Source organism: Rhinoderma darwinii, chromosome 3 (assembly GCF_050947455.1).
Source record: "Rhinoderma darwinii isolate aRhiDar2 chromosome 3, aRhiDar2.hap1, whole genome shotgun sequence".
Taxonomy (NCBI): domain Eukaryota; kingdom Metazoa; phylum Chordata; class Amphibia; order Anura; family Rhinodermatidae; genus Rhinoderma; species Rhinoderma darwinii.
This window is the reverse complement of record NC_134689.1, coordinates 367,381,269-367,405,342: the sequence shown is the minus strand read 5'-3', so window position 1 is coordinate 367,405,342 and position 24,074 is coordinate 367,381,269. Positions and strand designations below refer to the sequence as shown.

The 24,074-nt window shown below is 43.2% G+C and overlaps 1 protein-coding gene across 22 annotated transcripts in view; it reads left to right on the top strand.

Annotated features, from left to right (window-relative positions):
• The window catches only part of CAMK2B (calcium/calmodulin dependent protein kinase II beta), a 182,152-nt gene that overhangs the window by 96,851 nt on the left and 61,227 nt on the right, over positions 1 to 24,074 (top strand). For 17 of the 22 annotated variants that reach the window (XM_075858627.1, XM_075858625.1, XM_075858622.1 and 14 more), the window contains exon 5: positions 14,661 to 14,726. In XM_075858627.1, coding sequence (XP_075714742.1) covers positions 14,661 to 14,726 — 66 coding nt within the window. Of the gene's footprint in view, positions 1 to 14,660; positions 14,727 to 15,917; positions 15,991 to 24,074 lie in introns of all 22 variants that reach the window. The other 5 variants (XM_075858631.1, XM_075858621.1, XM_075858619.1 and 2 more) reach the window with 1 other exon arrangement.

Below are 24,074 nucleotides of genomic sequence, written 5' to 3'. Positions count from 1 at the left end.
TAGACTTCCGGTCCCCCGGCAGCACTATAAAAATCTATGAAAATCTCAGAATCTGCGTGACGGGGGACCAGAATGTATATTAGTAAGGCCTCATGCACACGACCGTATTTTTTCCCACCCGTAAATACTGGCGTAAATACGGGTCCGGTGTCACACGTATTCCACCCGTTTTGCACCAGTATTTACGAACCCGTGCCCGTAAATATGGGTCCGGTGTCACCCGTATTCCACCCGTATTTACGGGCACGTTTTTGGCGGCAAAATAGCGCTGCACTAATCGACAGCCCCTTCTCTCTATCAGTGCAGGATAGAGAGAAGCGACAGCCTTTTCTGTAATAAAAGTTAAAGAAATTCATACTTACCCGGCCGTTGTCTTGGTGACGCGTCCCTCTCTTCACATCCAGCCCGACATCCCTGGATGACGCGGCAGTCCATGTGACCGCTGCAGCCTGTGATTGACCTGTGATTGGCTGCAGCGGTCACATGGCCTGAAACGTCATCCAGGACGTCGGGCCGGATGTCGAGAGGGACGCGTCACCAAGGCAACGGGCGGGAGACCGGACTGGAGGAAGCAGGAAGTTGTCGGTAAGTATGAACGTCTTTTATTTTTATTTTTTACAGGTTTATACTGATCGGTAGTCACTGTCCAGGGTGCAGAAACAGTTACTGCCGATCAGTTAACTCTTTCAGCTCCCTGGACAGTGACTATTTACTGACGTCGCTTAGCAACGCTGCCGTAATGACGGGTGCACACATGTAGCCACCCGTCATTACGAGAGCTCCATAGACTTCTATGGACTGTCCGTGCCGTTATTACGGCCTGAAATAGGACATGTTCTATCTTTTTCAACGGCACGGGCACCTTCCCGTGAGAAAACGGGAAGGCACCCGTCGCCAATAGAAGTCTATGAGCCCGTTATTACGGGTCGTGATTACGACCCGTAATAACGGGAGTTTTTACGGTCGTGTGCATGAGGCCTAAGTGTACTCACATACTGCAGTCGGTACACTGCTAATAATTTTTGGTCCCCACGTAAACCCTTTGAGTGTCTCCTCTTCAGGCTCCAATTCTGGTTTTGGCCTAAAAAATGCATGCAAAATCTGCACTGTGACTGTACCCTGCATGGGCAGTGTTGGACTCTATGACATGATAGGACCAGGTTTACACATGGCAAAAGGATGATGCACTTTTTGTTTTAGACAAATCCAGGATGGGATGCTAAAGACCAGAGAAGTATAAATAAGGGGGATGCTTCTCCTATGCTTTGGATCCACTCTTGGTTTCCACAAGCATGTATTACAAATAAGAAAGCTAAGGGCTAGTGGGAAATGGAGTAAACAGGAGGCAATTAAAGGGATTCAATTTGGAAGATCAGTACTTATTAGAAGGGATCCTTGACAATTAGCAGATCACATAGTTTCCCCTTGCTGAGACCCCTAGCGATCAGCTGTAATTTGTGAGGAAACCTGTCAGTAAATCTTCAAATTCCCTGCAGCGCCACCACAGGGGAAGTTAAACATTACACAGCGCACATTCATCTCAATGGGTTGTCTGCGTACTGCAGGACAGGACAGGTCCTCCAGAGCAAGAGACGCTCTTTGTAACCGCTTTCCACTCTGGCCAAGGGATGAGGATCCGGAATAGGGGATCCTCCATTATTAACTTAGAATTCCCTAATAGGGAATATTAAAATGGGGTTTCTAAACTGGACAAGCCCTTTAACCCCTTAACGCTTAGTGACGTACTATTACGTCATGGAAAGCGACCTGTTCGCGCTCCATGACCTAATAGTACGTCACGGGAGTAACGGCCGTTTCGGCCGTCCTCCCGACACATACAGGAGCTGTGACAGCTGCTGTCTCGTACAGCAGCTGTCACAGCTCCTACAGCGGGGACCGATCGCTGTGTCCCCGCTGATTAACCCCTGAAAAGCCGTGTTCAATAGCGATCACGGCTTTTTAGGGGTTAAGCTGCCACCGCCGGCCTGCTACACGATAGCGGCCGGCGATGGTGACTATGGCAACCGGACACCAAACAATGGCGTCCGGCTATGCCATAGACGGAGGCCTAGTGGGTCCTGACAACGTCAGGACCCACTATGCTTGCTGTCAGTGAGTAGCTGACAGCTCTAATACACTGCACTACGCATGTAGTGCAGTGTATTAGAATAGCGATCAGGGCCTCCTGTCCTCAAGTCCCCTAGTGGGACAAAGTAAAAAAGTTTAAAAAAAGTTTAAAAAAGATGTGTAAAAATAAGAAAATAAAAGATTTAAAAGTAATAAAAGTAAAAATCCCCCTTTTTCCCTTATCAGTCATTTATTATTAATAAAAAAATATAAACAAACAAATAAACTATACATAATTGGTATCGCCGCGTCCGTAACGGCCTGAGCTACAAAATTATTTCATTATTTATCCCGCACGGTGAACGCCGTAAAAGAAAATAATAATAAACCGTACCAGAATCACAATTCTTTGGTCACTTGACATCCCAAAAAATGGAATAAAAAGAGATCAAAAAGTCGCATGTACCGAAAAATGGTCCTGATCGAAACTACAGTTCGTTACGCAAAAAATAAGTCCTCGCACGGCTTTATTGATGGAAAAATAAAAACGTTATGGCTCTTAGAATAAGGTAACACAAAAAGTGAATGATTTTTTACAAACGCCATAAGACATTAAAAAAAACTATAAACATCTGGTATCGCCGTAATCGTATCGCCCCGCAGAATAAAGTGAATATGTCATTTATAGCGCACGGTGAACGCTGTAAAAAAAATAGAATAAAAAAACAATTGTAGAATTGCTGTTTTTTTAGTCACCACGCCACCTAAAAATAGAATAAAAACTGATCAAAAAGTCGCATGCACCCCAAGAAAACTACAATGGATTCCTCAAGGGGTCTAGTTTCCAAAATGGAGTCACGTTTGGGGGGTTTCCAATGTTTTGGCACCACAAGACCTCTTCAAACCGGACATGGTGCCTAATAAAAAGGAGGGCTCAAAATCCACTAGGTGCTCCTTTCCTTCGGAGGCCGGTGCTTCAGTCCATTACCGCACTAGGGCCACATGTGGGATATTTCTCAAAACTGCAGAATCTGGGCAATAAATATTAAGTTGCGTTTCTCTGATAAATCCTTTTGTGTTATAAAAAAAATGGTATAAAAAGGATTTTCTGACAAAAAACAAATGTAAATTTCACGTCTACTTTGCTCTAAATTCCTGTGAAACACCTAAAGGGTTCATAAACTTTCTAAATGCTGTTGTGAATACTTTGAGGGGTCTAGTTTCTAAAATGGGGTGTTTGATAGGGGTTTCTAATATATGGGCCACTCAAAGCAACTTCAAAACTGAACTGGAACCTAAAAAAATAAATAAATGAGGCAATACTTCGCTTCTTACATTATACTGATAATGAGCTGTGCCCACCCCGAGATGACCCCAGTTTTGACCGTTTGTATAAACGGAGACCCCTATTAGACCGTTTCAGCGCCCGGTTTTCCCAAGCATACACCCCCGAGAAGTGTATTTCTATTGATGAGTCCTTGGTACATTTTAAAAGGAGGGTTCAATTCCGCCAGTACCTGCCGGGTAAGAGGGCAAGGTATGGCGTGAAGATGTATAAACTGTGCGAGAGTGCATCAGGGTATACCTACAGATTTAGGATATATGAAGGGAAGGACAGCAGTATTCAGCCCCCAGAATGCCCCCCCCCCCTTACTGGGAGTTAATGCAAAAATTGTGTGGGATTTGGTGCACCTACTGCTGGACCAGGGTTACCACCTCTACCTGGATAATTTTTATATCAGCGTCCCACTCTTCAACTGCCTCACTCCCAGAAGTCCTGCGGCATGCGGCACTGCTAGAAGAAACCTGAGAGGCCTCCCTAAGACTCTGCAGGGCAAACGCTCAGAAGGGGTGAGAGCAGGGCACAATCCAGCAGCAACATATTGTGTGTCAAGTACAAGGACAAGAGAGATGTCACACCAGTACCCATGTACCTGTACGAGGTACCAGTATAGAGACCCCCAAACCAGACTGCATCCTGGGCTACAATAGGTACATGGGAGGGGTGGACTTGTCAGATCAAGTCCTGAAGCCCTACAGCGCTATATGGTGTGGTATAAGAAGCTGGCCGGACACATCATACAGATGGCATTGTACAATGCGTACGTGCTACGTCGATGTACAGGCCAGACGGGAACTTTCCTGGAATTTCAAGAGGTGGTTAGCAAGAAACTAATTTTTATGGACCAAGAAGGGGGGGGGGGCACCCAGTACTTCTGGAGGTGAGGCCACACGCATCGTACCAGGGCGGCAACACTTTCCTGGAGAAGTTCCCCAAACTGGCAAGAAAGGAAAAAGTCAAAAGAGGTACAAAGTCTGCTATAAGAGGGGGATAAGGGAGGACACAATATATCAATGTGACACATGTCAAGAAAAACTAAGGCTCCATATGAAAGAGTGCTTCAAAATTTATCATACATCCCATGATTTTTAATCTACCCCAGTTTTACTTACCCTGATGCACTCCGCACAGCTTATCCCCCCTCGTCTTTCCCCTCTGAGCCCTGCTGCGTGCCCAGGCAGCTGATTACAGCCACATGTAGGGTATTGACCCACATTACAGTTTATGGGGTGTATGTCTCCGGTCAAAATGCTCACTACACCTCTAGATGAATGCCTCAAGGGTGTAGTTTTTAAAACGGGGTCACTTCTTGGGGGTTTCAACTGTACTGGTACCTCAGGGGCTTCTGCATACATGACTTTGCACCAAAAAATCCACAGTAGGCCAAATGGTGGTCCTTTCCTTCTGAGCCCTCCCATGGGCCCAAACGGCAGTTTATCACCACAAATGGGGTACTGCCGCACTCAGGACAAATTGGGCAACAAAATGGGGTATTTTGTTCCCTGTGAAAATAAGACATTTTGATAAAAAATGCCATCTTATTGGAAAAAATTTAATTTTTTTAATTTCACAGACCAATTCAAATAGGTGCTGTGAAAAAACTGTGTGGTCAAAATGATAACCACAACCATAAATGAATTTCTTGAGGGGTGTAGTTTCCAAAATGGGGTCACTTCTGGTGGGTTTCCATTGCTTTGATACCTCTGGGGCTCTGCAAATGCGACATGGCACCCGAAAGCCAATCCAGCAAAATCTGGACTCCAAAGAACAAATAGCGCTCCTTTCTTTCTGAGCCCTCCCATGGGCCCAAACGGCAGTTTATCACCACAAATGGGGTATTGCTGCACTCAGGACAAATTGGGCAACAAAATTGAGTATTTTATTTCTTGTGAAAATAAGAAATTTTGAGCTAAAACTACATATTATTGGAAAAAATGACATTTTTTTAATTTCACAGCCCAATTAAAATAGGTGCTGTGAAAAAACTGTGTGGCCAAAATGATAACAACAGCCATAAATTAATTCCTTGAGGGGTGTAGTTTCCAAAATGGGGTCATTTTTGGGGGATTCCTACTGTATTGGCACCTCAACACCTCTTCAAACCTGGCATGCTGCCTAAAATATATTCTAATAAAAAAGTGGCCTCAAAATGCACTAGGTGCTTCTTTGCTTCTAGGGCTTGTGTTTTAGTCCACGAGCGCAGTAGAGCCACATGTGGGACATTTCTAAAAACTGCAGAATCTGGACAATAAATATTTAGTAGTGTTTCTCTGGTAAAACCTTCCGTGTTACACCAAAAAAATGGAATAAAATTGAAATTCAGCAAGAAAAATGAAATTTGCAAATTTCACCTCCACTTTGCTTTAATTCCTGTGAAATGCCTGAAGGGTTAAAAAACTTTCTAAATGCTGTTTTGAATACTTTGAGGGGTCTAGTTTTTAAAATGGGGTGTTTTATCAGGGTTTCTAATACATAGGCCCCTCAAAGCCACTTCAGAACTGAAGAGGTACCTTAAAAAAAAGGCTTTTGAAATTTTCTTAAAAAAAAGAGAAATTACTGTTTATGTTCTAAGCCTTGTAACGTCCAAGAAAAATAAAATAATGTTCAAAAAACGATGCCAATCTAAAGTAGACATATGGGAAATGTGAACTAGTAACTATTTTGGGTGGTATAACCGTCTGTTTTACAAGCAGATGCATTTAAATTCTGAAAAATTCTATTTTTTATAAATTTTCCCTACATTTTGCAAATTTTCACCAATAAACACTGAATATATCGTCCAAATTTTACCTCTAACATAAAGCCCAATGTGTCACGAGAAAACAATCTCAGAATCGCTTGGATAGGTTTAAGCATTCCGACGTTATTACCACATAAAGTGAAATATGTCAGATTTGAAAAATGGGCTCTGAGCCTTAAGGCCAAAACAAGGCTGCGTCCTTAAGGGGTTAAATGCATGATCGTCCATCTGATAGATATCATGGTAAACTTCAGTGACCGCATGAAACCTTTGCCTGCCCTTGAGCACCATGAGAGCATATCCCACCTCAGCTAATTGGCCAAAGATAAACCCCCAAATAGAGATAGATATCGGACTATACATGTGTCATATCTGAAAGTGTCATATATGTGTCATACATGAATACTTAATTCCACTGTATATGGATGCTATATTGCATAGCATCATCATATACACTGACATGTGACAATTTTCATGCATAGGTAGAATAGCATTTGTACCTGGAGCTAGATTATTCTCATCAATGAACCAATTCTGCATAGGCAAGAGCATTACCAGATTAAATAGGCTGTCCGGTTTAGGCTACTTGTTCTCATATTTTATTGGAGCAGTCCACTTGCTAGGACTAGTCCCTGTTATCAGTTGTTATAAGTTGTTTGCAATAGCAGCATGAAAGGTGACCATGAGGGTCCATCACGTCTATGGTTTTCAATGGGTGACCTGCATTGTAGTGGGGTCCTCTGTTGTGTCCCCTCCTTGCTATTAGCAGGGGGTTGTCTATTGCTGCTAACTTCTTAGAAAATAAGGAAAACTTAACTTATGTGCATTTTTCTAGATTTGTGTCTATTAAGTGATGCCTACACAACTTGCTTTGTTAGCTTATCTGGTTTATAGGCCATTTATTTGCCTGTATTGTTTGTAAGTATTTTATATATGTTTCTGCCTCCCTATTATGGCAGGGAATTTCAGCCTAAATGCGGATCTGATCACCCAAATGAACAGCATCATAAGTATCTGCTAGTTCAAATCATCAGAACTGTAGTCTGGCTAGGATTTGGTGGCGTAATACGGGAACAGAAAAGGAGCGGGACAAGCTATCTTGATGGCTATGGCAGTGGTTAAAGAGTGCACCCCCACACACACTTTAATAACCGCTTTAATACATAAACTATGCCCTCCAATCAATAGCGCCCTAGGTGGCCATCTACTTTGCCAATCCCTTACCCCTGCACAGAAATACACCCGTATTACGCTCGTGTGAATATGGGCTAAGGCTGGGCACTTAAGACTTTTTATTGCTAACTACGAAAAATCCTTCAGAAATCATTGTCCATAGAAATGCATTGAGTATTTTGAAAAGTATTTTGCGAGTCACTAGTGATTTCTTTTTTAATCCCTACATAACAGGTTTTCTGAGCGATTTTAAAAAGACGTAGCTACTTCTTAATAGATAATTAGAAATCGCTCATAAGGCCACATGCACACAGGGCGTATTACAGGTGAGCAGATTTTTCTACGACCGCAGCGTAATATAGTACCAACTAATTAAATAAGATTTCACGTAATGTCATCTACACATTGTGGAATTTTTCCGCACGTAAGTTGACCTGCAGTGGGGATTTTAACATTTGCAGCGTGTCAATTTGTTTTGCATTTCCCCCTCAAAATTGTATCTGACAAGTTTATTAAAAAAACACACCAAAATCCGTAGCAGACAATCTGCACCTGTTTCCTCATCAATATGTAAAGTCTGCATCTAAAAATGCATAAAAATATTATGTGCAGATTTTACTTGCGGTTTAAAAATAATTTTCTACATTAAATTACGCAAGGTTTGCATGTTGCCTTAATGTTCTGATTACTCCATGGAAAAAAAATAATCTTACTACAAAAAGTCTGTGTGTAGCTTGAAACAACTGGCAAAACAAATCTGCGGCAGATTTTGCTACAGATTAGCTGTGGATTTCACCTTTGCATTGCGAAGAGTGAAATTTGCTGTAAAAACCCCATTTACATGTATCGTGCTATAAATTGTTTTCCACACACAATCCTCACCGGAAAACTTTAGCAAATCCACCATGACTGAACGTGACCTTAGGTTGTGTCCACACGTTGTGGTCAATTCATAATTTTGCCAGCATAAAAACGCACTATTCCGCAAGCTGTGAACCCACACTTAGGCCCCTTTAACACAATGTTGTTTCTGTACACTTTTTGGATTTTTTTTCAAAAAGAAAGGTAAAGAACAGTACTTAGTAATGCACTCCTTCTAGTGATGATGTGCTATTCCACTGTGCGAGACCAGGTTAAATGACTACAACACATGGTTTTGGGGGAAAAAAATTGGGTCCCATAGAAATTAATTAAGTTAAAAGACAATAAACCTCTTTTTAATAGCAAACATTTGAATGTCATAATTTCACAAATTCTTCAGAAAACAAGGGAATATTCATAATTTAAAGGGGTTGTTCCAGAATCGACAATTATCACCTATCCACAGGATAGGTGATAATTGTTTGATCGCTGGGGACCCACCACTGAAGCCCCCAACGACCGCAGTTAGGAGGAGCTTGAATGGAGCTGCGGTTGAGCATGCACCCACTGCTCCATTCACTGTCTATGGGGCTGTATCCAGCAGTCCCATAGACTTTGAATGGAGCGGTAGTGCACATGCTCAAACAGCACTCCATTCGGTCGAGCGGTCGAGCAGTGAGAAGAAACAGGGCGTTTGGGACCACATTCTCGAATTCTGTGGGGCCCCCAGCGATCAGACAATTTTCACCTATCCTGTGGATAGGTGATCAGTGTCGATTCTGGGAATATCCCTTTACGGATAGATAGGATAGTTGTCAGACCCATGTAAATTATTTCTCCACCCTCTGGCAAACTATGTGCCCAGAACCGCTAAGTATAGCAAAGATGCAGTCCAAAATGACAGCAATTTTTTTTTTAATGAGAGATTAAAACATTCTGTAAAAAAATATGCAAAATCAAGGAGATCTTATATCACAATTTTTAGCAATTGAAACAACCTGAATAGAAAATACTACTTCTCTATTAATGTAACTTATGGATGGGGGCTGTTTGGGTTCTGGTATCTGTCCAATGACCCATTAAGCAGATATCTCAGGGTACAAACCTGTCACTGACGGCTTTTGCAAACAGTAAAATGCTATTGCTTGGATAAGATATGGTCCATTTATTCCTAACTGTATGAGATGTGCAAGCGTCTGGACCCCTTTCTTTTCCAGACTTGAAATGAATGCTGATAAAGTTTAGTTGTTCGCCAAGTACAATACTGCTGCAAGCCATGCGAGTATTGCTGCGTGACATGAGCTCCCCAGAGAAGGCAAATTACAGCAAAAATCTGAGAACTGTCTGCTGGAAAGGATGAATGCTGTTAACAGCAAAATGTGGAGGCTGATAGACATACAGGGGGCCAGAAAACAAATACATCTAACCCAGGGGCGTAGCTAAAGGCTCATGGGCCCGGGTGCAAGAATTCAGCTTGGGCCCCCCTACCACTCCCCAACACCACCATCATCATCAGACCCCTGCGCGGGCCTATGCCCAGACGCCTTGCCCAACAGCCCCCATAGCATAATGCCCCCACACAGTATAATGCTCCCATAGCTGCCCCCACACAGTATAATGGCCCATAGCTGCCTGCACACAGTATAATGGCCCATAGCTGCCTGCACACAGTATAATGGGCCATAGCTCCCTGCACACAGTATAATGGCCCATAGCTGCCTCCACACAGTATAATGGCCCATAGCTGCCTCCACACAGTATAATGGCCCATAGCTGCCTGCACACAGTATAATGGCCCATAGCTGCCTGCACACAGTATAAAGGCCCATAGCTGCCTCCACACAGTATAATGGTCCATAGCTGCCTCCACACAGTATAATGGTCCATAGCTGCCTCCACACAGTATAATGGTCCATAGCTGCCTGCACACAGTATAATGGCCCATAGCTGCCTCCACACAGTATAATGGCCCATAGCTGCCCCCACACAGTATAATGGCCCATAGCTGCCTCCACACAGTATAATGGCCCATAGCTGTCCCCACACAGTATAATGGCCCATACCTGCCTGTACACAGTATAATGGTCCATAGCTGCCTCCACACAGTATAATGGCCCATAGCTGCCTCCACACAGTATAATGGCCCATAGCGGCCTCCACACAGTATAATGGCCCATAGCTGCCTGCACACAGTATTATGCCCCCATAGCTGCCTCCACACAGTATAATGGCCCATAGCTGCCTCCACACAGTATAATGGCCCATAGCTGCCTCCACACAGTATAATGGCCCATAGCTGCCTGCACACAGTATAATGGCCCATAGCTGCCTCCACACAGTATAATGCCCCCATAGCTGCCTGCACACAGTATAATGGCCCATAGCTGCCTGCACACAGTATAATGGCCCATAGCTGCCTCCACACAGTATAATGGTCCATAGCTGCCTGCACACAGTATAATGGCCCATAGCTGCCTCCACACAGTATAATGGCCCATAGCTGCCTCCACACAGTATAATGGCCCATAGCTGCCTGCACACAGTATAATGGCCCATAGCTGCCTCCACACAGTATAATGGTCCATAGCTGCCTGCACACAGTATAATGACCCATAGCTGCCTCCACACAGTATAATGGCCCATAGCTGCCTCCACACAGTATAATGGCCCATAGCTGCCTGCACACAGTATAAAGGCCCATAGCTGCCCCCACACAGTATAATGGTCCATAGCTGCCTCCACACAGTATAATGGTCCATAGCTGCCTCCACACAGTATAATGGTCCATAGCTGCCTGCACACAGTATAATGGCCCATAGCTGCCTCCACACAGTATAATGGCCCATAGCTGCCCCCACACAGTATAATGGCCCATAGCTGCCTCCACACAGTATAATGGCCCATAGCTGCCCCCACACAGTATAATGGCCCATACCTGCCTGCACACAGTATAATGGTCCATAGCTGCCTCCACACAGTATAATGGCCCATAGCTGCCTCCACACAGTATAATGGCCCATAGCTGCCTCCACACAGTATAATGGCCCATAGCTGCCTGCACACAGTATTATGCCCCCATAGCTGCCTCCACACAGTGTAATGGCCCATAGCTGCCTCCACACAGTATAATGGCCCATAGCTGCCTCCACACAGTATAATGGCCCATAGCTGCCTCCACACAGTATAATGGCCCATAGCTGCCTGCACACAGTATAATGGCCCATAGCTGCCTCCACACAGTATAATGCCCCCATAGCTGCCTGCACACAGTATAATGGCCCATAGCTGCCTGCACACAGTATAATGGCCCATAGCTGCCTGCACACAGTATAATGGTCCATAGCTGCCTGCACACAGTATAATGGCCCATAGCTGCCTCCACACAGTATAATGGCCCATAGCTGCCTCCACACAGTATAATGGCCCATAGCTGCCTGCACACAGTATAATGGCCCATAGCTGCCTCCACACAGTATAATGCTCCCATAGCTGCCTGCACACAGTATAGTGGCCCATAGCTGCCTGCACACAGTATAATGGCCCATAGCTGCCTCCACACAGTATAATGGTCCATAGCTGCCTGCACACAGTATAATGGCCCATAGCTGCCTCCACACAGTATAATGGCCCATAGCTGCCTCCACACAGTATAATGGCCCATAGCTGCCTGCACACAGTATAATGGCCCATAGCTGCCTCCACACAGTATAATGCCCCCATAGCTTCCTGCACACAGTATAATGGCCCATAGCTGCCTGCACACAGTATAATGCCCCCATAGCTGCCTGCACACAGTATAATGGCCCCCATAGCTGCTACACAGTATAATGGCCCCATAACTGCCCCCACACAGTATAATGGCCCCCATAGCTGCCTCCACACAGTATAATGGCCCCTATAGCTGCCTCCACACAGTATAATGGCCCATAGCTGTCTGCACACAGTATAATGGCCCATAGCTGCCTGCACACAGTATAATGGCCCATAGCTGCCTGCACACAGTATAATGGCCCATAGCTGCCTCCACACAGTATAATGGCCCATAGCTGCCTGCACACAGTATAATGCCCCATAGCTGCCTGCACACAGTATAATGGCCCCCATAGCTGCTTCCACACAGTATAATGGCCCATAGCTGCCTCCACACAGTATAATGGCCCATAGCTGCCTGCACACAGTATAATGGCCCCCATAGCTGCCTGCACACAGTATAATGGCCCCCATAGCTGCCTCCACACAGTATAATGGCCCCCATAGCTGCGGCGTTCATGGCTCACGGGCATGGCACAGTGAATTCTGGAGCAAGCGGCCGTCAGCTCCTTGCTCCAGCATTGAATTAAATTGTATCTGTGTCCTGCACAGATACAGTACTTGGAACATGAACATCGTTTAGTGGCTCGCGACCCCCCCAGAGGTCTTCACACGATGCCCCAAGGGAGTCGCGACCCACAATTTTAAACACAGAAAGCACAATACAATACGATACAATACAATACATTACATATACACACACACCTCCTCACCAAGTCTCGTTGTTTTCTGGTGATCGGCTCCAACTTGCGTCCAGGCTCTCTTGCTCCGTCCGCACCACGCTGCATCCTCTTCCTGAATGCATGGAACGCCCATCACGTGATGTCACATGGTACACTAAGTGTACCATGTGATCGTGATATCACGTGAGGGCCCTTCCTAGTGCGCTCACCAGAAGTAATTGTTTTTAAAAATCTGTTCTACTACGTTTGGCAACGGGAGAAGGGGGCCCCCCAGGCTTATGGGCCCGGTCGCAACTGCGACCGCTGCGACCCCTATAGCTACGCCAGTGATCTAACCTATTTATTTGGGTTGCCCCTCAAGCCTTTGTGTATTTGCTGATGAAGACTAACACTGAGCGGTAGATTTCTTTTTCCCTCCTTCAAAGAGTTAAATCTATCCTAAAATAGATGCCAGTTATTTATAATCTTTGTTTTCCTAACCATTTTTTACAGAAATAAAATCATCCAATATGGTGGACCACGTGACTTGGCCAAATGTAAAGACTGGTATTGCTGTTTTTTGTGCATTCGTAGAACTGACTCGTATAAGTGACGGCTCCCCATGTCCAACTCACTAGAATCATGTTTTCTATATCTTGCACTGATGAGTGCTAACAAGCCTGAAGCAGATGCTGGCATACATGACTGTAGTTTTGGACTGTATATACTGCTATACTCAGCAGTTCTGGGCAGATAGTTGGCCAGAGGGTGAAGAGGAATGATTTACGTGGCTCTGACAACTATCCTATCTATCCCAAACTTATGAATATTCCTTTTTTTTTTTTTTAGATTTGTGATAAAAATGTGTACATTCAAATGTTTCCTATTACAGGGCTATTCCTATCTTAGACATTTATGGCATATCCACAGAATGTGCCATAAATATTTGGTAGATGCGGGTCCAAGGTCTGAGACCCACACCTATGTCCAGAAATGGGTCCCCTGACCCCCGTCCCCATGTTATGAGGCGGTTGCTGGGCGTTACATCCGGGTGAAGACTCATTGGGGAGGTGTCTGGGAGCAGGGAAACAGCTGAGCTTGCTGTGCTACACTATTTCCGTAACTCCTATAGAAGTGAATGGGAGTTACGGAAACAGTGTAGCACCAGAGGTGTAGCTATAGGTGGTGCAGCAGTCTCTACTGGTACCTGGGGAGGCCCAAAAGCCCCTCTCACACATAAGAAGATACCACCATTATAACTGGCACATGGTAGGTGGGGCCCTGTGACATATTTTGTATTGGGGACTTGGGTACTCCATGTTACGCCTCTGCGTAGTACAGCTGTTCTCGAGATAGGTGCAGAGCTGGGACCCACATCTATCAGAAATCTTGTGATTATGCCATAAATGTTTAAGATGGCAATACCCCTTTAAAAGAGGTTTCCTACACAGGGAAGATTATAGGAATGGCAAACGGGGCTAATAACCTGGAGCCTCCATCACCTCTATCCTGTTTCTTTTTAGCTAGTATTCCAAAAATAAAATAGGGGTTCCCAAAAATGTTTTGCCCAAGGACCTCCTCAGACCTTTATCCGGCCCTATTCCTAAAAGACAACTTTGAGCATATTGCATTCTCCTGGGCAGGCAGTCGCTTTCTCTGCATAAACAAGCAAGAGATTGAGCCTTAATAATATGTAATGCAACGTACCATGATCAGGAAGTCCTGTCTCTGGTTGAGCACCTATCAGATACTCAAGATCCCAGGGAGCCGCTTATCTCCGTTTCTCTGTAGGAGAAGGGGCTGCCTTCTCAGAACATACTGTTCTCACCCAGGAGATTGAGGTTCGCTAGGAATTGTATATAGGAATTGTATATATAGGATAAAGGAATTGTCATATGGTATAAAAAAGTAAGGCACCCATGCAAAATTAATACACGATTGTATTTTTTTTATACACTTTATGTCTTTTGGAATATATGATTTTTACTTGTCTTTTGTGATTCAGGGTCACAGGCGGGGAGCTATTTGAGGATATTGTGGCAAGAGAATATTACAGTGAAGCTGATGCAAGGTGGGTACCCTCCTGACCTAGAGGACCCTTTCCCTTACCCCTCATCCCTCCCCCTCCCAGCCAATTTCAAAATGACTTTTTTAGATAGCCTCGATGTAAACCACATACATATTTCCAGTACAGCAATAAAATTACAAATAAAGTCAAATCTGAATTTGCTAACTATTTTGAAGGGCCGCAATCTACATAGCAGAAGAGCTTACATTCTATTTATCAGGTGATTAAAATTTCTTGGGGTCCCCAAATTGACAAGAGGCATGCAATACAATATAACCCAATACACATAATTGGTTTTCCTGTTAATATTTCAGTTTTTTTCATATCTAGGAGCCTACCGTTTAGCTTTAGCCACACATGAGTATTGAGGAATGGGCTTTTAATAAGCTCAGTGGGTCTGATGTATCAAAATGGTCTCCTATCCCATAGTAACTAGAGCCAAGCTAGTTGCTATGGAGCACAATGCCACTTTTCTCTAAGACGGCATTGATCACTTTGATCCATGAAGCCCTCTGGGTCTCATTTATGAAAACCGATACCCACAGAAAATGAATTTGCGCATAGCAACCAGATGGAACAATAAGTTGTGACCTGTGGTTGCTAAGGGCATTTCATAAATAAGGTACTTTTTGTAAATGTTTTTGTATCCCCAGTGATGACCGGCAAATTATGCTGGGGCTTGTAGTGTAACACAATGTAGGGAGCCGCAGGCAGCCTGTCTCTAGTACATAGTCCCTGTATAGTCCTGCATGCTGCCTCTATTCTAATGTGATGTTTTGTGATGTTAAGACACTGTGTTTTCTCCTCTTGTCCCCTTCTCCCTTTTCTCAATCTGTTTTCTCCCTCCGTCTCTTTTCCCTTGTTGTGATATATTGGTTGTATACTGTTGTTGCCATGCATTTTGTCTGTTGTTTACCTTGTGCTGGCCCTGCACGGTCTGCCCACATTTACCATATCATCCCCGTGGCCAACCATTAATACCCTTTTATTCCACCTGCCACCCACCACTTCCTATGCCCGCTCTTTATTACTGTACATTCATTCCTTTTCCCTTCCCCTCCTCATCATTACACCAAACCCACGTCCTATAAACCTAAATGTCATCTAACCCCAATGTGCCCCCTTACCCTGCCCATATTTGTACCATCTCATTGTGCTCCCATACCCTGTGGGTCTGCTGGTTTTGTTTTACAGTCACTGTCTCCATCAGATATTAGAAAGTGTTTGTTTCACACACTCCTGTGACATTGTACACAGGGACTTGAAGGTTAGTATTCCTGAAGGGGAGGGGGTGACATGGCATGGGGTCCCAGGTGAGAACTGGCACAATGTGGGCACTGCACCCTTCACATCCCTATACCATCTGGCTCTGGAGACGCAGTGCATGGGGAGCAGGGGAGGGTTGTGCATAGCAATAATGAGAATGTGCATCCAGGTGGGCATGAAGGGATGCAACTGAACAATAATGCTTAACTGTTAAAAGGCTGTACAGCAGCAAGTGATGTATGCACCCATACACACATCGGTGTGTGATGGGGTCTGTCCTTGCGGGTAGAAGGAACTAAATTATACATACATATTTTGTAGGGTCTACTTGATAATAAATACATGTCGAGTATACAGATGAAGCATGCTTGTTGAAAAAAAAAAAACTCAATTCCATCATCGTAATATACGCCAAAAGCACTGAATGCCCTGCTAGGCCATATAGCTAACCAGGCCTGCCCTTTATCCTAACATTGGCAATGAGGCATGGTTAGAGACGTACAATGTAGTCAACAAATCAAGTCAAAAGTGCTTTTTTTCTACTACATTTTCTTGAATTAACTAATATTTCTAAGAAATTAATCAATTTACTAAAAGTGTCTACACAAAATGGGCATAAGACCAATCCTTGAGTCGAAACATAAATGGCCTGTAATATTATATGAATACTGATGTAATAGTTGCCTCCACTGTAAATTTGAGGGTAACCCTTCTGGTAAAACAGTGGTGTCTGGGGTATTAGAAAGGCATAGAAAAGTATCTCAATCCAGCAATCAATTATATAGCACCACCTATCATCCTAAATACGGTACTACACCAAATAAGTTAAATTCCAGCACTGACTAGTTATAAATGATGCCCTAATTTTTTCAGATGAGTCTTGCAATATATGTATGTTTCCATAATCTGAATTGTAAGCGATGTGACTATTCTACCACGTACTCTCTGTTTATTGTTTTCTCTTTGTGTCTTGTTACATTATTTTCTCTAGCTTTATTACCGCCACCTTTGTATCTGCAGTTATCCTTTCTCCCAGCTCTTTCCCCTACATGCCCTTCATCCACTGTTTTCTAACCAATAAACAGAGAATCGGCGTTACTCAATTTGTCCAATAGAAGTACAAGTTATAGCATGCACAGCTCAGTGCACCTGCCCATGGGGACGTGGGGATGGAGAGCATTGCAGGAGAACTGTGCAGAGTATTTCACAGCTTGTGGTGTGATGCTCTGCAGATGACTTGCATGATATGCACTGCATCCTATATACTCATATCTGCCCTCTCTCTATAATCCTCCACCCTTTTCTCCCCTTATATTGTGTTTTTCTCCCTTCCACTCCTCTCTGTTTTCTTCTTTCTGCCTTCTTGCCTCCTTAGTATGTTCCCTTATTCTTCATCTTCTCCCCTAGATCTTTCTTTACCCTCCTCATTCGCTCTCCTCCTCTCCGCTTTATGTATCTTCTACTTGTTTTTTGCTCTCTTTGGCACCTATTTTTAGTTTCTCTCCTCCTCCATCTGTCTCTTCTTTGTCCTCCCCCTCCTGTGCTCTCTCCTGTCTCTTCCATGTGTCTCTCAATTCCAATATTCTCTGCCCTATATCCATCATCATCATCATCACCACCGCCGCCGCATGTGTGCCTCTACTCTATTACTGGACTCTGCTAACAGGTTGAGGTCAAGGATGAGAAGGCACAAAGCTTTTCATAATAAATTCATCTATCTATCTATCTATCTATCTATCTATCTATCTATCTATCTATCTATCTATCTATCTATCTATCTATCTATCTATCTATCTATCTATCTATCTATCTATCTATCTATCATCTACAGTTAGGTCCAGAATTATTTTGACAGTGACACAAGTTTTGGCATTTTAGCTGTTTACCAAAACATATTGAATATACAGTTATATAATCAATATGGACTTAAAGTGCAGACTCTCAGCTTTAATATGAGGGTATTCACATCCTAATTTGAGAAAGGGTTTAGGAATTACAGCTCTTTAATATTTAGCTGCCTCCTTTTCAAGGGACCAAAGGTAATGGGACAATTATCTCAAAAGCTTTTTAATGGGCTGCATGGGCTATTCCCTCGTTAATCCATTATCCATTAAGGAGGTAAGAGGTCTGGAGCTGATTCCATGTGGGCATTTGCATTTGGCAGCTGTTGCTGTGAACCCACAACATGAGGTCAAAGGAGCTCTCAATGCAAGTGAAACAGACCATCATTAGGCTGAAAAAATTAAGAAATCCATCAGAGAGAGAGAGCACAAATGTTAGGAGTGGCCAAATCAACAGTTTAGTACATTCTTGAAAAAAAAGAGCGAACTGGTGATCTTGTGAACTCCAAAAGGCCTGGACGCCCATAGAAGACAACAGTGGTGGATGATCGCAGAATCCTTTCCATGGTGAAGAAAAACCCTTCACAACATCTACCCAAGTGAAGAACACTCCTGAAGTAGATGTATCAGTATCTAAGTCTACCATAAAGAGAAGACTTCATGAGAGCAAATACAGAGGGTTCACCACAAGGTGCAAACCATTAATCCGCCTCAAAAATAGAAAGGCCAGATTAGACTTTGCTAAACAACATCTAAAGAAGCCGCCCAGTTCTGGAACAGCATAAAACTAAGATCAACCTGTGCCAGAATGATGGGAGGAAGAAAGTATGGAGAAGGCTTGGAACGGCTCATGATCCAAAGCACACCACGTCCTCTGTAAAACATGGTGGAGGCAGTGTGATGGCATGGGCATGCATGGCTGCCAAAGGCACTGGGTCACTAGTGTTTATTGATGATGTGACTGAAGACAGAAGCAGCTGGATGAATTCTGAAGTGTTCAGGGATTTACTTTCTGTTCAGATTCAACCAAATGAAGCAAGGTTGATTGGACGTCGCTTCACAGTACAGATGGACAATGACCCAAAACATACTGCGAAAGCAACCCAGGAGTTTAAGGCAAAGAAGTGGAATATTCTGCACTGGCCAATTCAATCACCAGATCTCAATCCGATCGAGCTGCATTTCACTTGCTTAAAGAGAACCTTTCACCTCCCCATACATGTGCAGCTGAGTGCAGCATGTAATGGGGAGGGCTGAAAAAAACCCTGGGGCACTTTAAAAAAAAATTCTACCTCCCTCCGTTATTTAGATATCGGTGCCGTTATATTTGGCGCCCGATATTTAAATAACCCCCTGAACAGTCAATGCGGCGTGTACTAGCAAGGGGGCGTGTTACTATGGCTGTGACACTGTCCAATCAGATATGGACAGTGCCACAGCAGGAGAGAGAGTGTGCGATTGCAGTCTTTTCACCTGAACTGACAAGGGGGTGTGTCACTGCTACAGACAGTGTAAGAGCTGGGGAGCGCTTACACTGTCTGTAGCAGAGACACGCACCCTTGCCAGTTCAGCAGACAATACATGACTGATCGCTTGCAAGAGCTGAAGAGAAGAGAGCGCGCTCTCCTCTCCACAGCTCTTACACTGTCCGTAGCAGTGACACGCCCCCTTGCCAGTTCGTCAGAAGACTTATCTTGAAAGCTGAAGAGTGAGAGCGTGTGCGCGTGCGCACACTCTCTCTCCTCGCTCTTGCTGTAACACTGTCCATATCTGATTGGACAGTTTCACAGCCTTAGTAACACGCCCCCTTGCCAGTACACGCCCCGTTGACTGTTCAGGGGGTTATTTAAATATCGGGCGCCAAATATAATGGCACCGATATCTAAATAACGGAGGGAGGTAGAAAAAATGTAAAGTGCCCCAGGGTTTGTGCAGCCCTCCCCATTACATGTTGCACTCAGCTGCACATGTATGGGAGGTGAAAGGTTCTCTTTAAGACAAAACTTAAGTCAGAAAGACCCACAAACAAGCAACAACTGAAGACAGCGACAGTAAAGGCCGGGCAAAGCATCACAAAGGAGAAAACCCGGCGTTTGGTGATGTCCATGGGTTCTAGACTTCAGGCAGTCATTGCCTGCAAAGGATTCTCTACAAAGTATTAAAAAAATATATTTTATTTATGGTAATGTTAATTTGTCCAATTACTTTTGAGCCCCTGAAATGAGGAGGCTGTGTAGAAAATGGTTGCAATCCCTAAACGTTTCACAGGATATTTTTGTTCAACCCCTTGAATTAAACCTTAAAGAGGCTCTGTCACCAGATTTTGCAACCCCTATCTGCTATTGCAGCAGATAGGCGCTGCAATGTAGATTACAGTAACGTTTTTTTTTTTAAAAAACGAGCATTTTTGGCCAAGTTATGACCATTTTTGTAATTATGCAAATGAGGCTTGCAAAAGTCCAAGTGGGCGTGTTTAAAAGTAAAAGTCCAAGTGGGCGTGTATTATGTGCGTACATCGGGGCGTTTTTAATACTTTTACTAGCTGGGCGCTCTGAAGAGAAGTAACATCCTCTTCTCTTCAGAACGCCCAGCTTCTGACAGTGCAGATCTGTGACGTCACTCACAGGTCCTGCATCGTGACGGCCACATCGGCACCAGAGGCTACAGTTGATTCTGCAGCAGCATCAGCGTTTGCAGGTAAGATCGACTTACCTGCAAACGCTGATGCTGCTGCAGAATTAACTGTAGCCTCTGGTGCCGATGTGGCCGTCACGATGCAGGACCTGTGAGTGACGTCACAGATCTGCACTGTCAGAAGCTGGGCGTTCTGAAGAGAAGAGGATGTTACTTCTCTTCAGAGCGCCCAGCTAGTAAAAGTATTAAAAACGCCCCGATGTACGCACATAATACACGCCCACTTGGACTTTTACTTTTAAACACACCCACTTGGATTTTTGCAAGCCTCATTTGCATAACTACAAAAATGGTCATAACTTGGCCAAAAATGCTCGTTTTTTAAAAATAAAAACGTTACTGTAATCTACATTGCAGCGCCTATCTGCTGCACTAGCAGATAGGGGTTGCAAAATCTGGTGACAGAGCCTCTTTAAAGTCTACACTTCAATTGCATATCAGTTGTTTAATTTAAAATCCAATGTGGTGGCCTGCAAAGCCCAAATCATGAAGATTGTTTCTATCTCATATCTATCTATCTATCTATCTATCTATCTATCTATCTATCTATCTATCTATCTATCTATCTATCTATCTATCTATCTATCTATCTATCTATCTATCTATCTATCTATCTATCTATCTATCTATCTATCTCATATCTATCTATCTATCTATCTATCTATCTATCTATCTATCTATCTATCTATCTATCTATCTATCTATCGATCTATCGATCTATCTATCTATCTATCTATCTATCGATCGATCTCATATCGATCTATCTATCTATCTATCTATCTATCTATCTATCTATCTATCTATCTATCTATCTATCTATCTATCTATCTATCTATCTATCTATCTATCTATCTATCTATCTATCTATCTATCTCATATCTATCTATCTTTTTCCCCTCTTGTCGATCCACTCTATTTTCGAGGTTTTCTTGTCACATTTTTACCCTTACTTTTCCTGTTCCCTTTATATGTCTCCTCATGTAGCACCAAATAAGCAATTCTTAACTTGTAAAAACACACTTGAATTATTAATATGTTGATGTACTGTAGGAGCCAGGAGAATTTGTGTTGCATGTGCTTTGTACCACGCAGGTATTCTGGGCAGAAGATGGTAAATTGATTTAAGTGCCAACTTTTGCCTCCATCTAGTAGTTTACGTTCACATCAATTTAGAACGTGTTTACAGTCCTGCGTGTCTTTGTCATCTCTGTTCTTTGTACTTCAGACCTGTTTTAGTAATTTAAGGAGTATAAGTAATTTAAAAAAACTTTTCATATGCCATAGATACATATCAGAATATTGATTCGTGGGGGTCTGGGTGCTGAGCCACCAACCGTCACTCCACTAAAGCTAACGTGCAAAAGTACTCGGCTGACTATCCTGCACTTTCGGATGTGATCGTCTCTTCTTTATAGGCTGGAGACATGCTCATAGACGTTTTATGTGAGCCCGTCATTAGCCTGACAAGGTGCGCCGATCACAGCCGGAGGAGCAGAGCAATCACATAAGGGTTTCTGCACCTTCGTTTCAGTGACGGTGGGGGTCTCAACACCCAGATCCCCACTGATTACAATTTCTGATACTGTATGTCTCTATGGCATATCAAAAACTTTTTGAAAACGTTTAAAATCGAAAAAAAAGTCTACAATTCGCTCCTGATTAATTTTTTAACATGCCATTAAAGAGATCAGAGTTTCGTTTATTTTTTTAAAATACAGAGCTACAGCCCCCCCCCCAGTATTGACAAAAAGTTTAAGATGTTGTCCGAGAGTTTCAGAAATTAAACAGGCTGAGTAAATGTTATATAAAAAACTGCCCCTGATACTCGGGGGGTCCCTGCTGGTCCGAGCGATAACGTGCCATATATCCACTTAACTGCTGCAGCAAACCACTGGCCTCAACGGTGATACTAGGGTGTACATCACGTGACGTGGAGGCCAGTGATTGGTTGTGGTGCTCACGTCGATTATACAGCACGTCATCACTCCAGGAAAATAAACATAGATCGGAGGTGACCTCCAGTGCATCGGCCCTGGAGTGGTAGAAGATTTAACAGGTGAGTCATGTCAGTTCTTTTATTTTATAACTTTTCTTGCAGCCAGTTTTATTTCTGAAACTCTTGGACAACCCTTTAAATTATAAAATTTTGTCTGCCTGCAGTGACCACTAGAGGGAGCTTACTGCATACTGTTGAACTTAATAATAATAATAATAATACTGTATGCAATATGTTCCCAAGTTCCCCCTAGTGGCATCGGCAGGTAGGCAACATTTTTTAATTTTACACTTTTATCTTTTATTATTCAAATGTCTATGCAGGGGATTTGGAGCTATGTATGAAGATATAGTAAGAAATTAATGAGCTCAGAATTATGGACCTAAAGGCAACATGGTGTAAAAAGGTGGAGATTCACTTTAACCCTGAAAAATATCTGACAATGCATATTCCACTTTTCATTTTCAATGTCAGAATCATGCACACATTAAATATTGTAAATGAGCACTAAATAGAGATATCACATTGACTGGTGTAATGCACAAATGTACAAATCTTTCCGTATCACTTTTCAAAAATTTCCCTGTCACTCACTAAACAAGAGAAGGTGCCATTTTATTGGCAGAAGAAATATAAGGACTAGGCGTTATATGTATCCTGAAATGTCTCTGATAACATCCAGAACTGGAAGAGGACTAATAAATGGTACCCCAAAGATGAGCCATCAATCAACATTGATTTTTTTGTATGTGGCAAAAAATGGTACCAATAAAAACCACAGCTCGTCCTGCAAAAAAACAATGGGCAAAAAAAAGTTATGGCTCTCAGAATATGTTGACACAAAACAAACCTTTTTTTTTAACAAATATTTTTTTCTTTGTAAAAGTAGTGAAACATTAAAATGTTTATATAAATTTGGTATCGCCGTAATCACATTGATCAGCAGAATAACGTTAAGTTGCCGTTTTTACTGCACGGTGAAAGACGTAAAAATGAAACCCAAAAAACAATGGACGAATGACAGTTTTTCCCAATTCCACATCACAAGGACTTTTTTTTTCAGTTTCCCATTACATTATATGGTACTTTAAATAGTGGCAATAGAAACTACAACTCCTCCCGCAAAAAAACAAGCTTTCACACCACTTCATTGATGTAAAAATAAAAAAGTTATGGCTCTTGGATGCGGGGAGTGAAAAACAAAAACAAAGAGTGGCTTGGGCTGCATGGGGTTAATGAGCAGACTCTTATGTCTGCACGATCTTGCAGGTAAGCAGCCGTTTTACCTGAAACACCACGCGGCTATTAATAAGCAATTTGACAACTGCACCAAACAGTTTTCAAATGCATGGCAGCATTTCAATGCCACCTCCTGGGGCCTTATCCTAATAGGCACAGCTTCCTATGGAACACACAAGCCCAGTCACCAAGGTCAGCATTTGGAGTCCCAATAATAAGTCATTTTCTGGTACTCTTTTATTTTAGCATTATTTGTATATTCCGCAATGGACGATCTCTGAATGATCAAATAGCAAATGGATTAACACCAAAACG